General features: G+C 40.9%; 1 protein-coding gene and 1 pseudogene across 1 annotated transcript; both read left to right on the forward strand.

Annotated features, from left to right (window-relative positions):
* Positions 1-202: 202 nt before the first annotated feature.
* Positions 203-9,787, forward strand: LOC121546984 (annotated as a pseudogene).
* Positions 9,788-15,830: 6,043 nt separating this feature from the next.
* LOC121547949 (peptide Y-like) lies at positions 15,831-27,034 on the forward strand. Its single transcript, XM_041859351.2, has 4 exons — positions 15,831-15,920; positions 21,673-21,860; positions 25,397-25,477; positions 26,819-27,034. Exons 2-4 carry the CDS (start codon positions 21,673-21,675, stop codon positions 26,841-26,843), a joined length of 294 nt encoding a protein of 97 aa, XP_041715285.1. The 5' UTR covers positions 15,831-15,920; the 3' UTR covers positions 26,844-27,034.
* The last annotated feature ends 545 nt before the right edge of the window (positions 27,035-27,579 follow it).

Below are 27,579 nucleotides of genomic sequence, written 5' to 3' on the forward strand. Positions count from 1 at the left end.
GTGTTTGCTGAGTTACGTCGAAGGTTCTGGATTCTTAGAGGGAGGGCAGCCATTCCGATTCATTCCTAATTTTTTTACATTTTACATTTTAGTCATTTAGCAGACGCTCTTATCCAGAGCGACTTACAGTTAGTGAGTGCATACATTTTTCATACTGGCCCCCCGTGGAAAACGAACCCACAACCCTGGCATTGCAAGCGCCATGCTCTACCAACTGAGTTACAAGGGAATACAGTTGGCGTTGAGACGCTTCATCGCTCGAAGAGGAAAGCCCTTTGAGATCCTGTCCGATCGAGGAACAAATTTCAAGGGAGGGGAGCGAGAGTTACAGGAGGCCTTCATGACTCTCCATCCACAGCTCCAGGAACAGTTAGCCAGTCAGAAGACTTGCTTCGCCTTCAACCCACCAAGTGCACCACACTTTGGAGGATGCTGGGAGAGGGAGATCAGATCCATCAAGACTGCCCTGCAAACCACTCCAAAGGTGCGCAGACCATTTCAAAAGAGGTGCTGAGGACTGTCCTAATCGAAATAGAAGGGATCTTGAACTCCAAGCCCTTGGGATATGTGTTGTTGGATATCGCGGATCCGGATCCAATCACTCCTAACTCTCTTCTCATGGGGCGGCCAGACTCGTCACTACCACAGGTGGTCTACCCAGAGTCTGAACTGCTCAGTCGCAAAAGATGGAGACACAGCCAGGTTCTAGCCGACCATTTCTGGCACTGCTTCACACGGAACTATTTACCTGCACTTCAAGGCCGCCATAAGTGGCACAAGAATAAGGAAGACCTTGTAGTTGGGACCGTTGTGATGATCAAGTTAGAACTGTCAAGTCAGTTATCCCTGGGAGCAGACAGGAAAGTGAGGACAGCAGAGATCCAAGTCAAGGACAGAACCTACGCCAGGCCTGTTGCTCGACTCATCCAGCTTCCCGCCCTTCCTCAAGAAGCTACTGACCCTTAGCTGGCTTGTCTTTGAAACAAATATGTACAACACATTTGGGGGCGGCTGTAAAAACGGCCAGCTCATCTCCTTTCCAATACCCCAACTTTCTTTTGGTTTTCCTATTAGAATAAAGTCACTTCAATCGTCATAATTTTATTAGCCAATCAGCAGCCTTTTCCCCCGGGACTGTAAGTTCAAAAATCCTGATATCTTGTTGTTTGGAGCTAAATAGTATCTGTTGTAAATATGTACCATTTGTGTAAATATGTACCATCCCTAGTGGCGCAGTGGAATGCATGACTATTTAGCATGCTTATTAGCGATTAGCATTTGTTAGCATTTGTCTGTGGTGCTAGGCTATTTTCGGTTATAGATCGCTCATGCTTATTATGTTGTTTTATAACGTGTAGTTATTTCTACATTGCTCTATTGTTCTTTGTGCATCTATCATGTGTTTGGGTCCACATAGCCTGTTTAGTTGTTGACATGCAAATAGGCATATTTTCCCCATACTGTGCTATAGCCTAAGTTCTCCTCTTTTCTTTACAGAACCACGATTAGTATCAGAGAGAGTGGTGTTGAATGCGTGTGTGTGGATCTTCATTAAACCTTGAACTGGAACTACTGCTTCCTCATGTTCTGAACGGACACCCTGTGGTGGTTGCTACCGGCCTAAAATCCAGCACCTACGTTTTTTTATCCCTTTTTATTGGTCCTTCGAATTCATAAACAACCAATATTTTTCAGAGAAATTAACATTTAATTCTCTGGCAACAGCTCTGGTGGACACTCCTGCAGTTAGCATGCCAATTGCACGCTCATTCAAAACTTGAGATATCTGTTGCATTTTGTTTTGTGACAAAACTTCACATTTTAAAGTGGCCTTTTATTGTCCTCAGCTTCTTGATATGCCACACCTGTCAGGTGGATGGATTATTTTGGCAAAGGAGAAATGCTCATCAACAGGGATGTAAACACATTTGTGCACAACATTTGAGAGAAATAAGCTTTTTGTGCATATAGAAAATGTTTGATTTTATCTTTCATCTCATGAAACATGGGACCAACACTTTACATGTTGCATTTATATTTTTGTTCAGTGTCTGTCTTGACTGCATCAAATCTATGTAAATAAGCTAGCTAGCTACCCTAGCCATCTAAGTTAGCTAGCTGGCTAATTGAAGCAATTTTGCTGCGCACCTTGTCTACAACAACTCCATTCATATTAAAGAACAGCCTGCCTGTTGGTTGATCATTGTAGCCTACTCCTCATTTAGCCAACTTAATTCCGTAATTGTAATTCTATTTAGCTTTGATTAGAAATCTCCCACTTCACTTGCTACACATGGAGCCTCTGACTGTAACGTTAGTGCTGCTTTGATTGACCAACAATAACAAGCTACACACTTGAAAAGTGTGTAGGTTACCAATATGTCTTTTTTATTGGGTGCAATGAGAAAAGGCCCGACAGCTACTGGTGCAGCTGCTTCAGGTGTTCAGAGTTCTTCCCAGGTAGGCCAACTCTCATTGAGGCCAAACATTTAGCTTTAAGTACAAGTTGTCCCTAACCACAGATCAAGGATCAGATTACATCCACTCATAATCTTAACCACAAGGGGGATGAAAAATAGCTGACCCTGTATCAGTGATTTGGGGCAGAAATGATGGCCTTTGATGTTTGTGTGCTGTCTTGGTCCAGATAGTCTGATCCTGGCCTTTGGTTCCTCCGTCAACACATTTTGAGGAAGTGCGTCCCCGGGGTGCACAAGGTCATGCCGGTCAGCGGCGCATGCCTTCCTGTGGTCAAGTTCATCCACAAGGAGCTCAACCTCCAGGTGGATGTGACCATCAATAACAGGTCAGCTTATACAATTAGTGTTTTCCGTAAGTACATGGAGTAACCAGCCAAATAGAAAAAGTAGCCAGCCAGGGAGTTCCGAGCTGGGGGGGTCCGTGAAAATAAATGACAGAACGAGCTATATTTTGGTGGCCTCTGGTACATTCTAATGCCTTGATTCCATCTGAAATACACAGCTAAATTATTGAATAGTTTACGACTTTACCTCCCAGATTGGTAAAATGAGTTGTGGTATTGAGTAGAAAAACATGACTTTAGAATAAAATTACTGAAAATGTATTAATTCAGTGTTTTGTTAGTTGTTTTGGATTTCGCCTAGGTCTTTATGATCTAAGTAAGATTAAAAAAAATAACATTAAACCCATCATCTCATGAGATTAAAGTCATATTTACATTATATGAATTGCAACAATGATGTTTGTTCTTCAAATTATGTATTTTATTGGCTCTGCTGCTGTGCACTTAGGGTATGGAAACCAATGTGTCATTTTGTAATTTGGGTGAACTATCCCTTTAACACTTTGGCCTGTCAATCAATCACTGTGGGTGGGATTGTCAGGGGAGGGGGCAGGATGTTTGTCAGTCAGAGTCGGTAGGGTTTCAGACCTGTCAATCAATCACTGTGGGTGGGTCTTTGAAGAAAGGCGGTAGATTAGTAATCTAGTCAGAAAAACAAGTCTATACTACTCTTTCAATTGAATTGATTGTGGCATAAACCTAACAAAAATGGTTGATCTGTCAAGTAAACTTGGATTCCCTGTTGAGAGACAATATAGAATTGCAGGAAAATGTTTTTTTTAAATGTTCAGGGGGAGGACCCCCAGACCCTCTGCCAGATTGTGCACCACCACCATTATTCAAAGGCAGGGACCATGAATAGACCTACAGGCATGATTGAAGAATCAAGCAGGTGTTAAACATGGGATTTGCTACATAGAAAGCAGCAGTTGACTACTCCATTGTCGACGCTTTAATCAAATCAGTAGGCCTATATCAATAAATTAATAATACCATATAAGTGGTCCTCTGTAGCGCAGCTGGTAGAGCACGGCGCTTGTAATGCCAAGGTAGTGGGTTCGATCCCCGGGACCACCCATACACAAAAATGTATGCACGCATGACTGTAAGTCGCTTTGGATGAAAGCGTCTGCTAAATGGCATATTATTATCATGACATTAGCCTTAATAATCTGTTTTCTTCTATTATATATTTTTGACCAGAATGAGGCTCTCTCTCCACTACTTATTGTTCCTGCAGTGAGGATTCAACATCTTCTACAAATGTTTTCATAATTGATTTGCAGATTCAGTATTCGTCAAAAAGCATTAGTAGCCTACCAACATGCAAATTAGTGAGACAAATGAACGGCTCTCTCACCGATGCGATTCGGTTCTGTTCACCTAAAAGATCAGTTCTAAAAAGAGTCGTTCGTTCGCAAACAACCCATCCCTAGGCTACACTGACGAGTCACTTTAGCGGTCACTGGCAAGTCTCCACATGGGTTTGGAATCCTAGGAAAATACAAACAAGATCTTTGGTTTAGGCCTACTTGTCCCGATGCGATACCATGGACATATAACTACGTTGTTTGATTTATGAATAGCAAAGGGATATAGGAGATTTACTTTATTCAGTTAGTTCGACAACCTTGTATAAACTACTCAAAAACATGCTGTTCGGTCGTCAATCAAAGCACAGTAAATAGCCTATCCGCCCCGACTCCGTGGCTGGCTAAAGTAGGCCTATGAAAATAAAATACATTTATGTGCCACAAAACAATAATTAAGTGGATTTCAACTCATCCTTACCACTTACATTACATGGGACGATGAAGAAGCTTCATACTCTCTCCTACATGAAAATAAATTTGACTGCAGCCAACCAGAGTGCACAAAAATAACACCAGTACCTAGAGGCGGGACAGACAGACAGCAGATTGACAAACCATCCCGTCATCGCTCGCTTTCTGACAGGCGCCTGTCCTATCAATAGATCACTAGAAGATTCATTCAAGCGGGAGAAGGCGATACAGACTTTTCTGACCAGCAAATTAAAACTTTTAAATGGAAAGAAGCCTAGTTAATTAATGAAGTGGAAAACACAATGCTACTGTCATATTATTAATTAAATGGAACAAGAAATGTAATGTATCTCTATGCCTACTGTACTGTGTACGGCCTAGACCCAAACTGATCCCTAGCCCTACATCCTAGGAACTTCATAATGATCAGAAAAGTCAGACAACAATAACTCTTAGTATTTCGGGTATGAACACAAACATGGGTCACTACCAACCGACCCTCCTAATCTCTATTCCTCCACCACTCAGACTGGCGGTGAGGAACACCCATTTCCTGCAGCTGTGCTCAGGGCTGGACTCCAGGCTGCACCCTCTGGTCTACACCATCCTGGGCCAAACAGAAGCAGCTGGCTGGTGAGTGATCTTCACAGCATCCTGTATGAGAGACTAACACCTTAGATCCCATACCATTTTGAACTGTATTCAGTAGGGGGCAGCAGAACCTTCCATGTGGACTTAATCACCTTTTTGGCTACAGACTATATGGTATTATGCTGCTTTGTGTCACATGCTTGGAATGACGGTTTTCTCTCTATGGTGTTTCTCCCTTAGGTAATCTCAGTGGTGCTGGGCCCTTGCTGAATAACTATGCTTTGACCTTGCTGGTGATCTTCTATCTGCAGAAGTGTGACCCTCCTGTTCTCCCCACATTGGACCAGCTGAAGGACATGGCCTGTATGTACTTCTTCCTGTCTGCACTGCTTTAAAGCTCAACACAAATATCACATGCATGCTGATAACACACATCTCATCTCAAGCCATTTCTATTTACCATGTACAGGACTTTTATTACTGTTAGGACTAGTATTTATGTAGTCCATATTGTACCCTATATTAACCCACGTAGTCCCCTATATGGCAGAAAATAGGTTTAACCTGAGGATGTGTATAGTTTTGTGCCTAGTGAATTCAATTATTATTTGTCTTGATGTGTTTTTATTCACTGTTCTTCTCTATTCCTCTAAGGTGAGGAGGAAGAGTATGTTATTGAGGCTGGAACTGCACCTTCCCCAGTCAGCCCATTGCTGTGCCCTCCAGCAAGAACACCCAGGATCTGTGCAAGTTACACCAAAAATTGCATGGAAAATACATCCAACCATGCAGAAAAAAAGGAGGGGCAGTGTTACGAGAGAAAGTCAGAATATCAATAGTAGTATTTAAGGTGCTATTTGGTTTAGAGAAAACTAAGACCAAAGCACTCTTCATAAAAGTAATTTTGTATTGGCAGGTACAATATTACATCTGTTTTTAAACCAATTAAAAACTCAGCCGCCTTTCGGCATTCATTAGGGAGTGATGGTGGAGTTGGATGTATTATTTACAGGTTCTTAATTAAATCTGTCCTCATCTTACCCAACTGGCCCTAAGTACATCTTTGGTGTAACACCCTCAGTTGTTTTCACATCATTTATTCATTTTGGGCTGATCAACAGCTTGAAGCTTTCGTTTGTTTTTCTCTGTAGGTTCCCTGCTGTCAGGCTTCTTCTCCTTCTACGCCCAGTTTGTCTTTGCCAGCTCTCCATCAGGGAGGGCTGCTCACTCCCCGTCACCAGCTTTCTTAGCCGGACAAGGTAAAGTGTGAAGGGGAGGCCATGGAGCAGGAGAGGTCCTCGGGCCCTAAGCTTGGCCCCTTCAACGTGCTGGACCCCTTCGAGCTGAGCCACAATGTGGCGGGCAACCTAACGGAGCGCAGCCAGAGGAGCTTTCAGGAGTGCCAGGAGGCAGAGAAGTACTGCCGCAGCCTGCATTACGAGCCCAAGTCCACCAAAGGCAAGGTGCGGGGCCTTGTGCGCCTTTTCACCCCCCGGGACGTGGGCCCTCACCCCCACCACCACAAGTGGGCGGAGCAGGCACTAGCCATCTGCATCCCCTTCAATGCTTCTTCGCTCCGCGAGTTGGTCCGCAGCCATCTGCACTCTGCCGGGGTTGGCTTCCGCCTGCTCTGGTTCCAGAGGGTGTGCTCTGCAGTGGAGGGGGTGTTTCAGGGAGTGCGCAAGTGCAGCCTGATTAACACAGGCATGGGAGAAAGCACTGGAGCTGAGGGAATGGATACTGCATCACCGATTGGCAAATCAACCACAGTGAGGATGCCAGCCGCTGTGCCTCCTCAAGCAGTGACTGCAGCCCCCAGAGCAAGGCCACACCGGGAGCCAAGAGAGCCCTGCTGTCCTCTGAGAGAAGCGACGCCTCCGTGTCCCTGCAGGGCAAGAGGCCCAGGCTGGACAGTTACAGCGGGCACCAGCCCGGGTCTCCACGCTGGACCTACAGTTGAAGTCGGAGGTTTACATACACTTAGGTTGGAGTCATTAAAACTTGTTTTTCAACCACTCCACAAATTTCCTGTTAACAAACTATAGTTTTGGCAAGTCGGTTTGGACATCTACTTTATGCACGACACAAGTTATTTTTCCAACTATTGTTTACAGACAGATTATTTCACTTTTAATTCACTGTATCACAATTCCAGTGGGTCAGAAGTTTACATACACTAAGTTGACTGTGCCTTTAAACAGCTTGGAAAATTCCAGAAAATGATATCATGGCTTTAGAAGCTTCTGATAGGCAAATTGACATCATTTGAGTCAATTGGAGGTGTACCTGTGGATGTATTTCAAGTTCTACCTTCAAACTCAGTGCCTATTTGCTTGACATCATGGGAAAATCAAAAGAAATCAGCCAAGACCTCAGAAAAAAATGGTAGACCTCCACAAGTCTGGTTCATCCTTGGGAGCAATTTCCAAACGCCTGAAGGTACCACGTTCATCTGTACAAACAATAGTACCCAAGTATAAACACCATGGGACCACGCAGCCGTCATACCGCTCAGGAAGGAGACACGTTCTGTCTCCTAGAGATGAACGTACTTTGGTGAGAAAAGTGCAAATCAATTCCAGAACAACAGCAAAGGACCTTGTGAAGATGCTGGAGGAAACAGGTACAAAAGTATCCATATCCACAGTAAAACGAGTCCTATATCGACAACCTGAAAGGCCGCTCAGCAAGGAAAACCACAATTAAAAAAGCAAGACTACGGTTTGCAACTGCACATGGGGACAAAGATCGTACTTTTTGGAGAAATGTCCTCTGGTCTGATTAAACAAAAATAGAACTTTTTGGCCATAATGACCATTGTTATGTTTGGAGGAAAAGGGGGGCCCTTGCAAGCCAAAGAACACCATCCCAACCGTGAAGCATGGGGGTGCTTTGCTGCAGGAGGGACTGGTGCACTTCACAAAATAGATGGCATCATTAGGAAGGAAAATTATGTGGATATATTGAAGCAACATCTCAAGACATCAGTCAGGAAGTTAAAGCTTGGTCGCAAATGGGTCTTCCAAATGGACAATGACCCCAAGCATACTTCCAAAGTTGTGGCAAAATGGCTTAAGGACATCAAAGTCAAGGTATTGGAGTGGCCATCACAAAGCCCTGACCTCAATCCTATAGAAAATGTGTGGGCAGAACTGAAAACGTGTGTGCGAGCAAGGAGGCCTACAAACTTGATTCAGTTACACCAGCTCTTGTCAGGAGGAATGGGCCAAAATTCACCCAACTTATTGTGGGAAGCTTGTGGAAGGCTACCAACAATTTAAAGGCAATGCTACCAAATACTAATTGAGTGTATGTAAACTTCTGACCCACTGGGAATGTGATGAAAGAAATAAAAGCTGAAATAAATAATTATCTCTACTATTATTCTGACATTTCACATTCTTAAAATAAAGTGGTGATCCTAACTGACCTAAGACAGGGAATTTTTACTAGGATTAAATGTCAGGAATTGTGAAAAACTGAGTTCAAATGTATTTGGCTAAGGTGTATGTACACTTTTGACTTCAACTGTACGTCCAGAGGCACAGGGTGTGGGCGGTCCGGCGGAAGGTGAGGCGGGAGCTGATTAAAGGGGCAATGGACATGGACTCCAGGCCAGAGGGCAGCAGTGTGGAGCTGGAGACCCAGTACATAGTGGACAAGGAGCCACTGGAGTTACAGGTTCAGGCCCAGGTGGTGGGCGGCACAGAGAGCACCAAGGCCGTGATCATGTTTCGCCCCTCTGCTGATGGCACCAGACAGTTCCAGGACTTCTTTCACTTCCTAGAGATGTTCCTGCCCAAGATGGCTGACACACTGATGGGGAAGACTGGTAGAAGATGGCAGATGATGCCGGACTGTTTCGTAAATGGGTTGTGTTTTCTGATAATCAATTTTCTCTTTTTGGAAAAGTGGAAGAGAGAGTAGGTGAATCTGGACAATTTTTTACTTTTTTCATATCAGAGATTTTTGTTTGGTCAAAAGTTAGGAAATTGATCTCTTTTTGAAAACCGATCCAACCGAGAAAGCTCTGAATTGTTATGAAAGAGCTTGTATTTATAAAGCAATGAAAGATATTGTAAATATTGATTGTATGCTGTCATGCTATTCAGTTAGTTATTTTTTATTTGTCTTAGAGTAGGGCTGGCAAATGTTTTATTTGAAGTGCCCTGCAGCAATGCACTCCTTTGTATTGTTTCAGTGATTTGTTTGATTTTACCTCTGTTTTAATGTATATATATTTGTAAAAAAATTAAGGGAATTAATGTAATTAGCGGATACTGCCTCTGCACACAACCACCGTTAACTGAAGTTATTGTAAACTGTTCTCAACAGTTGGAATTAAATGAAAAAAATCTTTAAATCAACCAATAGGACAACTTGAATATTTTTTTCATAAGCCAACTTTTGCAGTTTGACTTACCAGCTTTGTGCCACAGAATCTGTCAAATGTTTAGCTCCCATGTCCATAAGTCACAATGGTAGGCTATCAACATTACGTTTCCAGGAAGGCTTGCCTGTTTATGTTACAGAGGTCAGAATGAATGTTGAATGCGTCATTGACCCTCTGTCCACCACAGCCTGGTAGACACAGGTCTGAATCGTGATCTCTCTGTCCGAATGCTTGCTGCCAGGGGACCTGTGTTTACTGGAGGTCTAGTCCAGATAGGCCTCTCTGCTCGTACGACTGAGAGAAACGACTGCAATTACTCAGGCAGACACGCTGCTTTATTAGCTAACCAGGAGCCATAGCTCAGGGAAGCACAGATAGCTCACAACCCCATGCTCAGATTAACATCGTACATTTCATCTTTCGGACTAAACAAAAGCGCTGAGACTATTAAGATGGATAGTAGTAGACTTGGTAGACTTCAGCTGTTGTATGTGTCTCTGTTAGTGGTCAATGGTCACATTATCTGTGTTGGATGTTGTTGGTGTCTTGCTAGGTTTTCGGGTAGCTTCTTGGATCCAACTTTTAAATGAAGTCTACATCATTATTATGAATGGCTGGCTTGGAATCCAATTTCTCCAGTGGAGGAAAAGCAGTTGACACTTGTATATTTTACATAAATGTATCTACTAGAACGCTGCGATCACTGAAGACTGAAGTGACCACAGAACATGATGTACTGTAGCATGTACCTCCAGAACATGAAATAAAGGTTAAAGGTTCTATCACCATTGCCATTCAGTTCACCCCCATCATTCCTCTACGGTCTTTGAAGCCTGTCTTGGCAGCTATATCAGACTCACAGAAGCTTTGCTTGTTTGTGAGATGTTTCAAAAATGTCCTAGAGCACAGCCATGTCAGAAAATAACAAGGCTGGAAGAAATTGAATAAAAAAGGAAGAGTTTTGCCATATGGGGGCTTTGATACCTGCTATTGTCCTCCTCAATGATCAGTCCAACAGGGAAGATCCACAATTTTTTTCTGAATTGCCTTTGTAGATCCTTGTATATTATATTCTGACTACCGCAATGAACAATGATTTCATCGTGTAGGCTAATTGCCAATCAGTCTCAGTTACATGGGCTGCATTTATACAGGCAGCCCAATTCTGATATTTGTTCCACTAATTGGTATTTTGACCAATCACAGCAGATCTTTAGCAGAGCTGATCTGATTGGTCAAAATACTAATTAGTGAAAAAAGATCAGAATTGGTCTGCCTGGGTAAACGCAGCCAGATCAATCAATACCATCAGGATTGATTCTGCTTCTTAACATTCTTATTTGGTGGTTGTTTTTGTGACACTAGCGTCCATCTCTAATTTGGAAATTTCTTCGGGACTGATGACAAAATATTGAACCCCTCGCAAACAACCTAATTTCATGTTCAGTGTTTAATTGGTGTCCATGATACAGCCACGGTGCCAATTTGTTCCCCAGACACCCTACACTCCTAGGTATTCAGACCAATGGCATCATCTATTTAGTCCCAACTCCGAACGGACTTTGAGTCAATCAAAGTTACCAATGAAAATTAGGACTAAGTGTCTGTCTGTTCCGTCATAAAGAGATATATCAGGTGGCTTTCTATTGGTTTAATTGGTCAGATAAAAAAAAACCACTCTAATTGCTTCTACAGGCTTTGTTCCTCTGGGGAGGTGACGAGTTACATCTCTTGTGAGGGAATCAAATCAACGTGTCTCATCCACAGCTAGCAAGACTAATATCTGCCGATATGTAGTGCGAAACAATGGATGTTAATATTTTGTGTGGGTGTCATTATGAGGAGTGATATGTATACACACAGAGGGCTTTATGTGTAAAAAGAGTAACCCTTTTGGGACACATAAGCTACAAATGACAGCCAGGCATTTCTTACTATACCTATTCTGTCCAATGTGTGGTGACTCAAAGGTTATTTTCCCCACATTAAATAAAAAACCTCCTGGGAAATATCTCATTGTTTGGTCACTGTCATTCGATAGTGCTTCTGAGTGATGCTCAGAGGTCTTTTCAGGGCAGTTCATATGTTAATAAATTATTGCACAGACAGTCAACCTCCGTTTTCTCTCCAATGATGAAGTATGCATCGCAAACAGACGGGGTTTACTGGATCACTGGAAAGCACTCTGCTCACATTAGTGGATGCCTCACTCGGAAGATAAGGCTAAGTAAAAACGCATAATCATTTACCCTTTATAACCTCCCAATACTACCGGAAGGAGTCATAGATTTCTCTGGGGAGACATTCATGATATGAAGCCAGTTTTCTGTCTGTGTGTATTAGTCCTCCCTCTGCTTCTATTTGTAGAAGCAGCAAGCGTAATGACTACAAAATAGGGAAGAATCATATTGTCTAGTCTTCAAAGGTTTTTCAAACAGAGGATTTGGTCTAGCATTCTAACATAATTAGCATACAAACTAGCATTCCCTGAAATACAGATAACGTACACTGAGTATACCAAACATTAGGAACACCTTCCTAATATTAAGTTGCACCTCCCCCCTTTGCCCTCAGAACAGCCTCAATTCGTCTGGGCATGGACTCCACAAGGCGCCGAAAGCATTCCACAGGGATGCTGGCCCATGTTTACTCCAATGCTTCCCACAGTTGTGTGGTGCGCCTGGCACCTACTATCATACCCCGTTCAAAGGCATTTAAATATTGTGTCTTGCCCATTCACCCTCTGAATGGCACACATACACAATCCATCTCTCAATTGTCTCAAGGCTTAAAAATCCTTCTTTAAGCTGTCTCCTCCCCTTTATCTACACTGATTGAAGTGGATTTAACAAGTGACATCAATAAGGGATCATAGCTTTCATCTGGATTCACCTGGTCAGTCTATGTCATGGAAAGAGCAGGTGTCCTTAACGTTTTGTATACTCAGTGTATACTTATGTAAAGTAAATGTAAAATGTTCCCTATTGTTAAAGAGGATCATCAGCACATACATCTGTATCAATTAAACCTGTAATTGAGTAATGGGCACAACAACATCGTTAGTAACAAAATATGGCAAGGCCTAATATGTTTGTGAAACATCACAAATCCAGTGTAATCTCAGCTAGATTCTGTTGGCATTGAGCCAGAATGTGGTTGTGCCTGAGTTGTAATTGAGTTGTAAATTAGTTGTATCTGCTTGCTGTCTTGGAGTACATTAGAGAGACAGAGACCTGTCTGGGGGAGTTTATTGGGCCGATGAGCCATGAAAACCCCTAAACTGTTTGCCTTTTCGTTATCTGCCATTATTTTCTGAATGTTTACCTATAGAGACAGAGATCAAGTTTGTCTTCTGAGATGAGTTTGTCTTCCGCCTGTTGTTTCTTGTCATTGACTTTTATTGCAAGCAGTGTAAACAGAGAGAGGTAGATTGAGACAACAGGATATGCTCTGTGCTGTTACTGCTATCCCATAGACAAGAGGTGCGGGGTGCAAGAGAAAGGTACATGCCAATCACGGTAAGAGAGAGAGGGAACAGGTACATGCCAATCATGGTAAGAGAGAGAAGGGACAGAGTAAGAAATTCAATAATTTGGCGTTTAGACTTTTAACTGCTCATTCTTACTCTTCAATTGCTCCTCAATGTCTACAGACTGTTTGAAAGTGGGAGGTTTTAAAATATGAAATAATAATTGGTTGTTAATGGCCAAAGTAATCAATGTGTAATACCTCTATCCACTTGGAGGCTTTATGGTGCTCTCATATACTTCTATGCTTAATTATCTGCTTAACAGGCAAAGTGTGTCAAATATTTAAAGGAAAATTCTACCCAAAAACTATATTTTGGTATTTGTTTCATTAGTCCATTGTTGATATAGTCCAGTTTTCAAGATGTACAGTATACACTGCAAAAAATATAAACGCAGCATGTAAAGTGTTGGTCCAATGTTTCATGAGCTGAAATAAAAGATCCCAGACATTTTCCATACACACAAAAAGCTTATTTCTCTCAAATGTTGTGCACAAATTTTTATATATCCCTGTATGTGAGCATTTCTCCTTTGCCAAGATAATCCATCCACCTGACAGGTGTGGCATATTTGAATGAAGAAAAACACCTTGACCAGATCCTGAGGCACAATGTGAGGCACATTTTTTAAAGGTATTTTTGACCAACAGATGCATATCTGTATTCCCAGTCATGTGAAATCCATAGATTAAGGCCTAATTAATTTATTTCATTTGACCGATTTCCTCATATGAACTGTAACTCAGTAAAATCAATGACATTGTTGCGTGTTGCGTTTATATTTTTGTTCAGTATAACATTCAAAATACAGAAATACATGCTTCTACTTTGACACTATGGGGTATTGTGTGTAGGCCAGTGACACAAAATCTCAATTTAATCCATTTTAAATTCAGGCTGAAAAGGTCATTGCAGGCAGACTCACAACCGTCTGTCTCACTACTCTCTATAAAGATAATGTATTTTGTTATGAGAACTTATAGTAGACCATCTTTTGATTATAGCTAGCTAAATTTCAGTCAACTGCTCCTGCTAAAATCAGGCTCCATTCAACGTTATCTTCTAACTTCATCCTTCTAGCCATAGCTAGCTACCTGGCCAACAGCAGAGCCCTTGAGCTATTTAGCTAGCTAGACATCTTTGACTGAAATATCGACTATTTATCAGTTGTACACTCATTCTCCGAGAGTCAGGGGTGTTTTGTTTGTGGGATGTCTGTTGACACCGCGGAGTTTCCTGTAGGACAGAGGGGTGAATGAATGCGCTACTAACAAGGCAAATTCGGGGGAGCAGGCGAATAAAACGTGCATACATGAATCATTCGCGATTAGAACTCAGATCAAGAAGCACGCAATAATAAGTGCGTAAACGATAATTAACAAAATAAAAACGTGAGTAAACGCTATTTCACAAATAAAAAGGTGCGTAAACGGCGTTTATGTGCGATTACCCTCCCCTACATCCCTGGATGGGTCTGGCAAAATCCATTCATAAACATTAATATCCTACCAGGCATGTTTGAATCTAAATTTGCCTGGCATTTTAGCTATCGATGTGAAGTTTGGAGGCGCCTAATCAGTCTGTTCTGTACCTGCCTGGTTGAGTGGCAGTGTGGGTGGAATGAGCGCGCTCGCCTGACAACCAGAATGCGAAACACGCCTGGATATTAATTCGCAAGACCAATATATTTTTGTAATATTTTTCATATTAACATATTTGATAATTTTCTGTTCTCCTCTCATTTTAATTCAAGTACTTTTCAAGTAGCAACTTGAGAAAATGTCTGATTTTCAAGGTACACTAGTACTTGCATTTCAGAGTGCCACATTTAAGTACTTTAAGCACCTCAAGCACCTTGTGCGAACCCTGCTCAATTTCACCACCATGGACAGCGATCGGTAGTCTATACTTTGAGTGGCTGTCTGGCGGACATTCGAGGTGGAGGGGGTTCCAGAGAAACTGCTTTAGTTGCCTATAAGAAAAAAGAAAAGAGGCCAGCATTATATAATTGAAAATGTGTCTTAATAACTCCTATCAGACATATAGGCCTAATTTATATTGGATTGTTACTCATAGAGCTTTTTAGCTACTTTGCAATTGGGGAATTAAGTATTTTTACTTTCGTGCAGTTTTTAGTAATGGAATAAAGTATGTTGCATTACAGGAGTTGTGTGTAGAAGTGAAAAATGTATCTACATCTTTTGTGAAAGATGAAATATTACCTCGCAAACGCAATGACTCACACATGTATGGAAAACACACTAGTTTTCAGTACACAATGAGAATGAATGCTATGTGTGTGCTCCTCTCAAGAGACCAACTTGGCCTTAAATGGGTAGCATGAGTAGTGGTGATCCAATAATATTATAATAAAGGGTCGAAATATATGGTGAAATAATCTGCGAGAACTGACAGTTTGTCCCACATTTGCAGTTGTGGTCCAACCAGAACAGACTGCTTTTCCAACTGTCCTCTGATGAAACCCAGCACACACGATGCGTCATGCACTTAGACCGACGTAGGCCCTTCTGTAAGAATGTATTACTTATTTATTGGTTATAATATGCTTGTATTTACCCTTATAGTGCGTTATTGATACAGTCAATTTGTCATACACATTTGTTACACATCACCGTGATCATCAGCTGGCCAATGACTATTGTTAAAAAATAATAGGGGTGTGGTTTTCATTTGGATGCGCCTACTGTATCCCTTGCCTATATAAACCTTCAGGACTTGGGAATAAAAACAAGACGCACAAGAACCAAGTGAAAACCAGTGAAGCAAGACTGCCGCGAAGTGAGTAAAAATAAGTTTTTGCTTTCTGTGACTATCAATGTTAGGCTGAGTTTGGGAGGTTTTGACTGTTGTAGTAGTTTTAGCAATTGTGTCGTTCTTGAATTACGGTAGCATTTGGGCATGACATTTTGGAAGAAAAACACGTTTTCTATATTATTTGATTTATTCAAATGTAGGCTATTTGAGTATCTTCTCATTCTAAATCAACTAATATGGCAGCTTGATGATATATGTATTTGTTGGTACCATTATGATAACATTGTGCCACCAGTAAAGTGAAGTCAGAATTAGTGGGACATCAGAGTGGTTTACTACAAAGCAGGATCAATGAATTTGCCAGCTAATTTTGATAAACAACCAGAAATAACTTGATTTTCTGGTTCATTAAGAAAGCAAAACTTAGTGTTTTGGGTTTTTTAGTCAATTAGACCATGCCCATTTCAAGCTTATCTTTCTAAAAAATAAAAAGTTATTTCAGAACAATTAGGCAAGTTAGCTGGCTAACTATTTGATCCTGCTTTGTAGTATACCCCACAGGTGTAGTGGGACATTTGTGTTTAAATGTACTGCGCTATGGTCATTTTGCAACCCAATCACAACAAATGTTATTGAGTTGCTGCTAAATGTGTACTGTGCATAAAACATCTGTTAATCAATATAAATGCAATTTCCTTCATTAGATATTCTAAAATACATTAAAGGTCCAATGCAGCCGTTTTTGTCTCAATATCAAAATACCTTACTATGATTGTTTAAAAAAAAAAAGAAATCTAAAATAAACAAAGATTGCTTAGCAAAGTGCAATTTCTCAGACAAGAATATTGCTAAGACTGTCTGGGAGTGGTCTGAGTGGGGAGGGGGAAACAGAAAATTAGCTGTTATTGGTGGTCCTCTGTAGCTCAGCTGGTAGAGCACGGCGCTTGTAACGCCAAGGTAGTGGGTTCGATCCCCGGGACCACCCATACACAAAAAAATAATAATGTATGCACGCATGACTGTAAGTCGCTTTGGATAAAAGTGTCTGCTAAATGGCATATTATTATTATTGGCAGAAAGGTTTGGAACTCTCTTTCTTATATTTTGTTATCAATAAAACGTCACAACAGCATTCGATTTGGCTGCTGGGGGGCTCCGCTAAAGCCATTGACAAATACGTGCCGTTTTCAAGGGATGGCTAAATAAATGTTATAACTATTTGGTTTTAATATCATCACCTCTTGAAGAGCATAGTCAGAACTACACATTTACGATTATTCCACATTTAGCTCTATCATCAGAGTTTTACAGCAATCAGTAAACATAATTTGATCATGCAGTTTCAGATACATGAGGATAGCCAGATCCATTTGGCATGTAGCTAGCTAGCTAAAGCAAACAATGTGTCATTTAGCTTGCTTCATCAGAGATTATGCTTTTGGAAAGTGCTTGACATCGTCCTGGTAAAGTTATCAGTCAGACTACTGTCATCACCACTATAGATAAATAAAACAATAAAATGTGGAATAAGTCAAGGGGTATGAATACTTTCTGAAGGCATTGTAACAGTACCGTTACATCGGCAAATGCAACTGTTCTGCTGCTTGAGAGGCAGACCCCACAAAGGATTGGAAATGAACCTAAACCACTCATACTTGTCAGGTAATGTTCACTTTTGTATCACTCAAATATCCAATTAATGGTGGCCAATATTGAGAGATATCGTGAGGCTACCCTCACATATCTGAAATTACATGATCAATTGATGTTTACTGATCATGAAAAGCATGCAGTTACTTGCTGTAGGCCTATAACTCTGTAGGCCTATAACTCTGATGATCAAGAATGGTCCCCCCCCCCCTTTTTTGCTCTCAGAACAGCCTCAATAAATTGGGGCATGGACTCTACAAGGTGTCGAAAGCATTCCACATGGATGCTGACCCATGTTAACTCCAATGCTTCCCACAGTTGTGTCAAGTTGTCTGGATGTCCTTTGGGTGGTGGACCATTCTTGATACATACAGGAAACTGTTGAGTGTGAAAACCCAGCAGCGTTGCAGTTCTTTACACAAATTGGTGCACCTGGCACCTACTACCATAACCCGTTCAAAGGAACTTAAATCTTGTGTCTTGCCCATTCACCTTCTGAATAGCACACATACACAATCCATGTCTCAATTGTCTCATTTACACTGATTGAAGTGGATTTAACAAGTGACATCAATAAGGGATCATAGCTTTCAGATGGATTCACCTGGTCAGTCATGGAAAGAGCAAGTGTTCTCAATGTTTTGTATACTCACAGGTTTTTGACTGCACTAGGCCTTTAAAAGATGTTGTTTTAATAGTTTATAACATTTCAAAATGTATTCTAGACACCATATAGCACATAAACAGCATAATATGACAGTGGAAGGAATGTGAGGGAAATAACAAGGGTAGGAAAGAAATTAAACAAAAGACAATGGCATGTAAGAACGTGAGGATAGAAAAGAGGTTCAATTTATGAAAGGGGACAGCATTTGGGGAATAATAGAGCTGTTTCAGGATCAAGTAAAAGCTGTGCAGACTCCAGAGTCCTTTAGTTAGATTTTCACGAAGAGCTTGGAATGTCCCCAAATCAATTTTGCAAGGACATGGAGAGTGTCTAGTACAATGTTATTGTCACAAAATTGTGAAAACAGAGTGTGTTATCTATAAGCCTCTACAAAGTCTTTTTGATGATTTTATAATAAGTGCCAGGTGAAGTGGGACATTAATGTTTCTAATAAGAAAATAGTTTCCCACTTCATCAACTAAAGTGTCCCACTACAACTGAAAGACACGCTTTAGCAAAAGAAGGGGTCTGATGTTGTTTTAAGGAGGGTTGCATCCACTGAATAATAAACTATCAACTTGTTTCATCATAAAAATTTAGATACAACCTTAATTCATTGGAATAAACGTTAGTTGAGGAGGGTAGGCTGATTTTGATTTTCTACATAGCGATTTACCAAAAAGTGTCCCACTTATGCTGACTTCACATAATAAATAATATAATATAATATGCCATTTAGCAGACGCTTTTATCCAAAGCGACTTACAGTCATGCGTGCATACATTTTTGTGTATGGGTGGTCCCGGGGATCGAACCCACTACCTTGGCGTTACAAGCGCCGTGCTCTACCAGCTGAGCTACAGAGGACCACACCTTAGGAGTAGTAACACCAATGACGGTAAAACCAATGACACATTTTTGGTAATCGAGGATTTTCTTAAATGGAGGCCACAAATGCCCAAATCTAAGGTAATTAATGAACACTTTAACCCTTAATTTACGAAAGTGATATGATTAATCATTTTGCTCACAATGTAATTTTCCATAATTTACATTGAGTAACACCAATGACACTTTGTATTTAGACACACCAAATGATCAATGGAATCCTCAAATTTATGACATACTAAAGGGTGTGATTAGTTAATATTTTTCGTTAATAAAGACCGCTCCCCAAAAACAGTTTGCCACTCAAGGTCCTTGTATATCTTTGTAATGTGATTTTCAAGGTGTTAACACCAATGACATAACACTTAGGGACACATTATATATATATATATATACAGTGGGGGAAAAAAGTATTTAGTCAGCCACCAATTGTGCAAGTTCTCCCACTTAAAAAGATGAGAGAGGCCTGTAATTTTCATCATAGGTACACGTCAACTATGACAGACAAATTGAGGAAAAAAAATCCAGAAAATCACATTGTAGTATTTTTAATGAATTTATTTGCAAATTATGGTGGAAAATAAGTATTTGGTCACCTACAAACAAGCAAGATGTCTGGCTCTCACAGACCTGTAACTTCTTCTTTAAGAGGCTCCTCTGTCCTCCACTCGTTACCTGTATTAATGGCACCTGTTTGAACTTGTTATCAGTATAAAAGACACCTGTCCACAACCTCAAACAGTCACACTCCAAACTCCACTATGGCCAAGACCAAAGAGCTGTCAAAGGACACCAGAAACAAAATTGTAGACCTGCACCAGGCTGGGAAGACTGAATCTGCAATAGGTAAGCAGCTTGGTTTGAAGAAATCAACTGTGGGAGCAATTATTAGGAAATGGAAGACATACAAGACCACTGATAATCTCCCTCGATCTGGGGCTCCACGCAAGATCTCACCCCGTGGGGTCAAAATGATCACAAGAACGGTGAGCAAAAATCCCAGAACCACACGGGGGGACCTAGTGAATGACCTGCAGAGAGCTGGGACCAAAGTAACAAAGCCTATCATCAGTAACACACTACGCCGCCAGGGACTCAAATCCTGCAGTGCCAGACGTGTCCCCCCTGCTTAAGCCAGTACATGTCCAGGCCCGTCTGAAGTTTGCTAGAGTGCATTTGGATGATCCATAAGAGGATTGGGAGAATGTCATATGGTCAGATGAAACCAAAATATAACTTTTTGGTAAAAACTCAACTCGTTGTGTTTGGAGGACAAAGAATGCTGAGTTGCATCCAAAGAACACCATACCTACTGTGAAGCATGGGGGTGGAAACATCATGCTTTGGGGCTGTTTTTCTGCAAAGGGACCAGGACGACTGATCCGTGTAAAGGAAAGAATGAATGGGGCCATGTATTGTGAGATTTTTAGTGAAAACCTTCCATCAGAAAGGGCATTGAAGATGAAACGTGGCTGGGTTTTTCAGCATGACAATGATCCCAAACACACCGCCCGGGCAACGAAGGAGCATTTCAAGGTCCTGGAGTGGCCTAGCCAGTCTCCAGATCTCAACCCCATAGAAAATCTTTGGAGGGAGTTGAAAGTCCGTGTTGCCCAGCGACAGACCCAAAACATCACTGCTCTAGAGGAGATCTGCATGGAGAAATGGGCCAAAATACCAGCAACAGTGTGTGAAAACCTTGTGAAGACTTACAGAAAACATTTGACCTGTGTCATTGCCAACAAAGGGTATATAACAAAGTATTGAGAAACTTTTGTTATTGACCAAATACTTATTTTCCACCAGAATTTGCAAATAAATTCCTAAAAAATCCTACAATGTGATTTTCTGGATTTTTTTTCTCATTTTGTCTGTCATAGTTGACGTGTACCTATGATGAAAATTACAGGCCTCTCTCATCTTTTTAAGTGGGAGAACTTGCACAATTGGTGTCTGACTAAATACTTTTTTCCCCCACTGTATATATATATACAAAAATAGTATTTTAATAGCCTTTTTTATTGATTTACTTTCTAGCATTCAAAATAATAGATAGATATCTCTAAATCCCCAAAACATGTAACTACAATTATTCTGGGTCACTACTGGGACAAGCCAATTTGCATGCCCTAAGTACTTTAAACAATGTATAAACATAACGTTTTGTGGCATGGTTTTATCAGTGATAAACACTTCAATATAAACAAAAACATGCACGTGTAACTGTTTGTAATTTTAAAGTGTTGCAAAGGCAAGGGACGCAACTGCCACCGCAATTCAAGAACGACCAATTGCAGTAGCAAGTCTGAATGTTAGAGTAAAGAAGCGATTCTTCATTATCATTACTTAACACTTACAGAATGTTCCATAGCATTGTAGAATCAATAGGTTGAAGACCAATTGATTTATTTCGTAAGAAACTTTGGCACACATTTCGGCACCATAGACAGCGCACCTGTTAACGTGTCTCTGATGAATCCTCCTGTCAAAAAGACAAAGTCTTACTCATCTTACTCAAATCTAAGTCCAGCAGTTTTGAGGGACATTTTTGCCTACATTCTTTATTTACAGATGGCCAACATACTGAGACCCTGGTTGATCCTCGTAGCCCTCGTCGTGTGCGTGCTGGTTAGCCTGGGCACCTTCGCGGATGCCTACCCGCCCAAGCCTGTGAGCCCCGACAACAACGCGTCCCCGGAGGAATGGGCCAGATACAACACGGAACTGCGACACTACATCAACCTCATCACTAGACAGAGGTGAGTGAGTCAGCACTCTAACGATGCAAACCTTTCAGCCTATTGGGTTTTAAGGGAATGTAAGCTGCTACTGACAATCAATAGATTGATTACATGTTCCTTCTTTCAATTTGAATACAAAGAAAACAAAAAAAATGCACCTCCCTAAATTCCAATCAAATATTGCTGATAATCATAAGAGGTCAAATGACCACTATAGCCAAGGTCACAGGAGAAGTTATGAGGGATATTTAACTAATAAGGAACAGGAAGGCCCCACATACTGTTTATGCTCCCAATTCCCCGCTTTATTGACCACGTTTCGACCCGAAACAGATCTTCCTCAGGTCAAACAGGCTGAGTGCTCACATCCCAAAATATACACATTTCACCTCACATGACACATGCTGGGTGTGGAAACAATTTAATTCACTTTTGCGCAGTCAATCATAATTAATCACAGAGGTACATATGGTCAAACGATTATATACATACAAATCGGTCCAAGTTAAAAACCTAGGCAACAGTAAAGAAAAAAATAATATGTTGGAAAATGTTGGAATACCCGCCCATATGATCATTAAGTACAGGACATGAGGTGGCTGTAGATATAATTACAGTGACCTATTTCAAAAACAACTTGTGTACCTCTAATAATTTGATATCAATGAGATGAACACATTTAATAGTTACAGAAAATCAAATATATACCTATGTACAAAATGACCAAGTGGAGACCTGGATTGCAGGACAAATCAACATCTCTACTTGGTCATTTTGTACATATGTATATATTTGATTTTCTGTAACTATTAAATGTGTTCATCTCATTGATATCAAATTATTAGAGGTACACAAGTTGTTTTTGAAATAGGTCACTGTAATTATATCTACTGCCACCAGGCGTCCTGCACATAATGGTCATATGGGCGGGCATTCCAACATTTTCCAACATATATATATATATATATATATATATATATATATATATATATATATATATATATATTAAATATATTTTTTTACTGTTGCCTAGGTTTTTAACTTGGACTGATTTGTATGTATATAATCCTTTATGAACAGAAAGGTGTAGTGGGTTTGCACTCAAAAAGATGTCGCATAAAGCTTACTTAAATGATTTTCACTGCATCAGGGATAGCTTGCACAGACGTTTCGGCATTACAGCCTTCTTCAGCATGTGGGTACCATTTTATTTTAATTCAAAACAGCATTTGTAGAGAACAACTGATGAGAGCAGGTGCTTCTAATTAGGGTTGCCAATCATCTGCCAATCAGGGTTGTGGCTTTTCTGGTCTACATGTATACAAATGAGTCACAAAGAAATACAGAATTATAGGGTATGGGAGTGGGCACGAAGGGCAACTCACGAATCAACCGCCGCAGGTATCCGCTCACCTAAATACATCATATCAGTTCATGAGATAGCCCACCACAAAGGACATCAGGCACAGCCGTTCATAAATATGTAGGGCCAACTCATAAACGATATGCAAAATCTGATATGGACCTTTTTGTTTATCTGAATTTGCGGGTTTTACGCACCAGCCAAGCTTCTGGGAGAGCGCAATGGATCTCTTTTGATTATAATCCTTTATGACCATATGTACCTCTGTGATTCATTATGATATTTTACAAGTATTCTTTATTATCCCAGCACCTACGTTTTTAAGGATGTGCATATGACCACAAACGTTTCTATAGAGGATATTTTAACTAAGCCTGAGGATAATGATGTTCTCTTGGCTCTCCGACCAGCCTGTTGTTCTGAACACTGTGATAACATAACTTCATTCCAGTTTTGGAAAGCCACATATGCAGCAGCATTATACAGACAGAGAGATTAGTATTTGGAGATCACAGTGTAGTTATTTAAAATAATGATGGTACGGAAATGAAAGGAAAGGAGCCTGTTTTGCTCCAGCCCTGACCTACCCTGCGTAGAGGGATAGAGTTCACCAATAGAGACCTATAATGGCTCCACTGGGGCCTTGGTCTGTGTAATGGAGATGTGCTATTACCGGCAAATATACCTGACCTGTCTGGTCTGGTCTGGCTTCATTATACTGATCTATAATGAGTTGCTATTCTTATTCCCTCAACCTGGGTTGTAAGGGAAGACTGCTTTAGGCTATGATGCGATGCTGTACAGTGTACTTATAAGTACTTGTGCAACCAATGCAATAACACTCATGGCAGTATGGAATAATACTGCATACGATAAACAATACACAAAGCAGCATTGGCAACTCTAACATTGAAGAATAATAACAGCCATACAGTAGAACATATGGCTGAAACTTATCAAAGTAACATGAAGTAATTAGTGGTAATTACCTATTATTACACAGCATGTAAAAAAAACAATAACCCCCCCCCCGCAACTTACATTTTGATGCACGCACAACATTCAGACATTCGTGTTACTGTCGACAATAAAAAGTCCTCAGAAACATGTGTCTTCTCCCTTCGGACAACGATAACACTCTGACCTGAGTGGGCAGGTGCAATGTCCAGATTCGCATTTCTCTGATTGGTTGAGAATGGCAGGGCTCTGATGGGTGAGGGATAACTTAGGTAGGCTGAGCAACCAAACTAACGGGATTTAAGGGAAACTGAAAGGACTGTGAGGGGAAGTTAGGTAGAGAGGAGAGGCTCAGGACGTCGTTTTTTTACAACAGTTGTGTGTGTGTGTGTATGTGTGTATCTGTGTATGCATGGTGATTCTGCATCTATGTGTTCATATGTGTGCCTGCCTGTGCATCTTGGCATATCTATCCGTGCAGCTACGTCTGTTGCTCGGAGAGAGATTTCATGTAGGCGTGTAGAGTTTGAGGGAACCTGAACCAGTCTCCTATTAAACGTCTAAAGACTGCAGAGGCTATCATTAAAAGGGCTGGTGCTGTCAATGCTCTGCAAGGGCTGTGTGCCATGCAGTTCAGCCCCTCTGTTCTCACACAAAGGGAGAATCACTCCACAATGGCCAGGCATTGATTTCAGTAAGTATATTTTAAATGCCTTTGCGCTGCCTGTAGAGCTGAGGATTGCTTGCCTTGCATTAGACTTTCAAATCTCTCCTTGTTTGGAGCTATGAGAGATATGTGATCTTGCCTCTGGAAATAAAAATGGTATTGGTGATTAGTGAGTACACAGAGTAGGGTATAAGCACTTAGAATGTCAAATTTCTTGACACTTTTGCTCTTTCTCAATGAATCTTTCCTCGATTCCTAGCATCCTCTCTCCTCACCTTCTTCTCAAAACGCATGTGAGAAGGAGGTCCGAGGGGAAGGACCTTGGATCTTATCCCCCAATACAGTTGAGAAGAAGGTGTGGAGAGAGGACACGAGGGATCTCGGAAAGATTCATTGAGTTACTAGTGCCTAGGAATTCATGGGGCTGTCGATGATGAGGTGGGCAAGCTACTCATGGCCACAAGGGGACATGATATGATCATAGGACCCCTGTTAGCACACTCCAGCAAGCAATGTATATCTCTTGGTGACATACAGTAACAGTGATGGCCTCTCTGTGTCCACTAGGTATGGGAAGAGGTCTTCCCCTGAGTCAGCTATGGCATGGTTGCTGTTCGGAGACGAGTCGGAAGGCGACTTAACACCACGGTGAGAGGATGAAGAGACTGGGTGACGGGGTGATTCAAAATGATTGTGTCTGCTATTTGTTACAATAGATTCATACATTGAGTATATCAACATGACCCACAGGGTTGGGGTCAATTCCAATTTAATTTGAAATTCCGATTCAATTCTTGAATTCACTCAAGAAGTGGAGAATTTACATTGAATTCAATTTGAATTTCAACCATCTTCAAGTTATGGAATTGGAATGGAATTGGAATTAGACAGTTTGGACTGATTGAATTAGAGTTGAATTGGAATTGTAAAAACATTTAATCTTTGGAATTGAATTGGAAATCAATATTTGTACATTTCCCAGGTAGTGGAATTAATGCACTTAGCATAAAACATTGACAGCAGGATTTGTTTTAAATCAGGGATCGGCAACTTTGATGAGGGTGGGGGCCACAAAAAATCTGAACTAATCATGCGGAGCCGCAGTGGCTCATGGGTCTGCATACCCACATCTATACTCACACATGCAGTCAGAGCCGGCCTTAGCCTTTTGGGGGCCCTAAACTAAATTTAGTTGGAGCCCCCCCACCTTGCAAGGAAAACAATTTGACAGCGGAGAGAAAACATTTAAGTTTTAGAGTTAATTTCCTGCAATTCTACACATTTTGCCATAGGGTGGAGAGAAATGTTATATATGATATCTGAGTGAGAGTGACTAACAAAATCAATCATTGGGGTTCCCCTGGTCGGTAATTCGACCATGATTACTACAAGTTTAGATGGCTGGCCGCTAGACTAGCTTACCAATCTAAAAAATGTTAGCTGACATGGGCTAATTGAGTGACTGATATAAGAGCAAAACTGTTTGATGCACAACCAAATTTCGAAATTGCACCTTGTACCTTGTGTATTCTACTATTCTCACTCTCAAGAGTAAGTTGAGACCCCCGCCAGTTGCCCATCCTTGTTTTAAATAATTTAAACTTGTATTTCTATATTTCCAGTATAGTTAGGCTGTCTGAACAGTGACTAGCCCGAAATCCTACGGGAATTGAATTTGAATTGGTGGAATAATATTGAATTGGGAATTGACTTCTTGGAATCTACCTAACATTGGAATTGAGAGTAATTGAATTATCTCTGAATTCAAAGACTGACCTGGAATTTGAATTAAATTGAATTTACAGGGAGAGGTAATTGAATTAGAATTTAATTTGTGGAATTAACCCAAACCATGATGACCTATTCACACACTGTAGTGGCAATGTGTCAGTCCAACAATGAATAGCAATATCTAAGTTTGATCACTTGATATGGATTTTAGTGAGTTTGAAAGGGCAGATACTGACTTTTTGTGTATTTTTATTTCAGTTCGGATGGCAGTGATCTATGGTAAATCCCATACCTCTGGCGTGCTGCTCTGCTGTTCCACTCAAATGGTGGGCCTAACAACAACTCAAACAGGCAGCTTAACTGGCAGCCTTCACTGGACTGTGCGGCCCACTACTCCTGTCCGGCACGCATGCATCTCTCTTTCTCTCTCTCTCTCTCTCTCTCTCTCTCTCTCTCTCTCTCTCTCTCTCTCTCTCTCTCTCTCTCTCTCTCTCTCTCTCTCTCTCTCTCTCTCTCTTTCTTTCTCTCTCTCTCTCTTTCTTTCTCTCTCTCATTGCTCATCCTGTAAATAATGTGTTATTAAATAAAATTATGAATAATAAAGAAATGAATGTGTAATAATCTGGTCACAGTGAGTTTTAGTTGACCTTTCGGTTTCAGATAAGCAAAACAATATTTTTATTCACAAGCTATGATTGGAAATACATTATCCTAGACCACCCACCACTTCAGGCCTATGGTTACAAGAGTACCATCTTCTAACAGTGTATTTGACATATTCATACCACTAGGTGACAGTATATTACAAGGGAATTCAGTTAATGTAACAATTTTCTATCTCTGCCTTATTTGCCATTTGAGTTATGTGACAATTTATGCATTAGACAACATAATCTACTGACCATGCTGCAGGACATGCATAGCCTACATTGACCATCATTCCTCACAATGTTCTAAAAAAGAGTAGGGATGTATTGAATAATGGCGCCGGGGGGATGGCTGCCATTTTACGGGCCCCT

The sequence above is a fragment of the Coregonus clupeaformis genome, chromosome 31 (assembly GCF_020615455.1).
Source record: "Coregonus clupeaformis isolate EN_2021a chromosome 31, ASM2061545v1, whole genome shotgun sequence".
In the NCBI taxonomy this organism is placed as follows: Eukaryota; Metazoa; Chordata; class Actinopteri; order Salmoniformes; family Salmonidae; genus Coregonus; species Coregonus clupeaformis.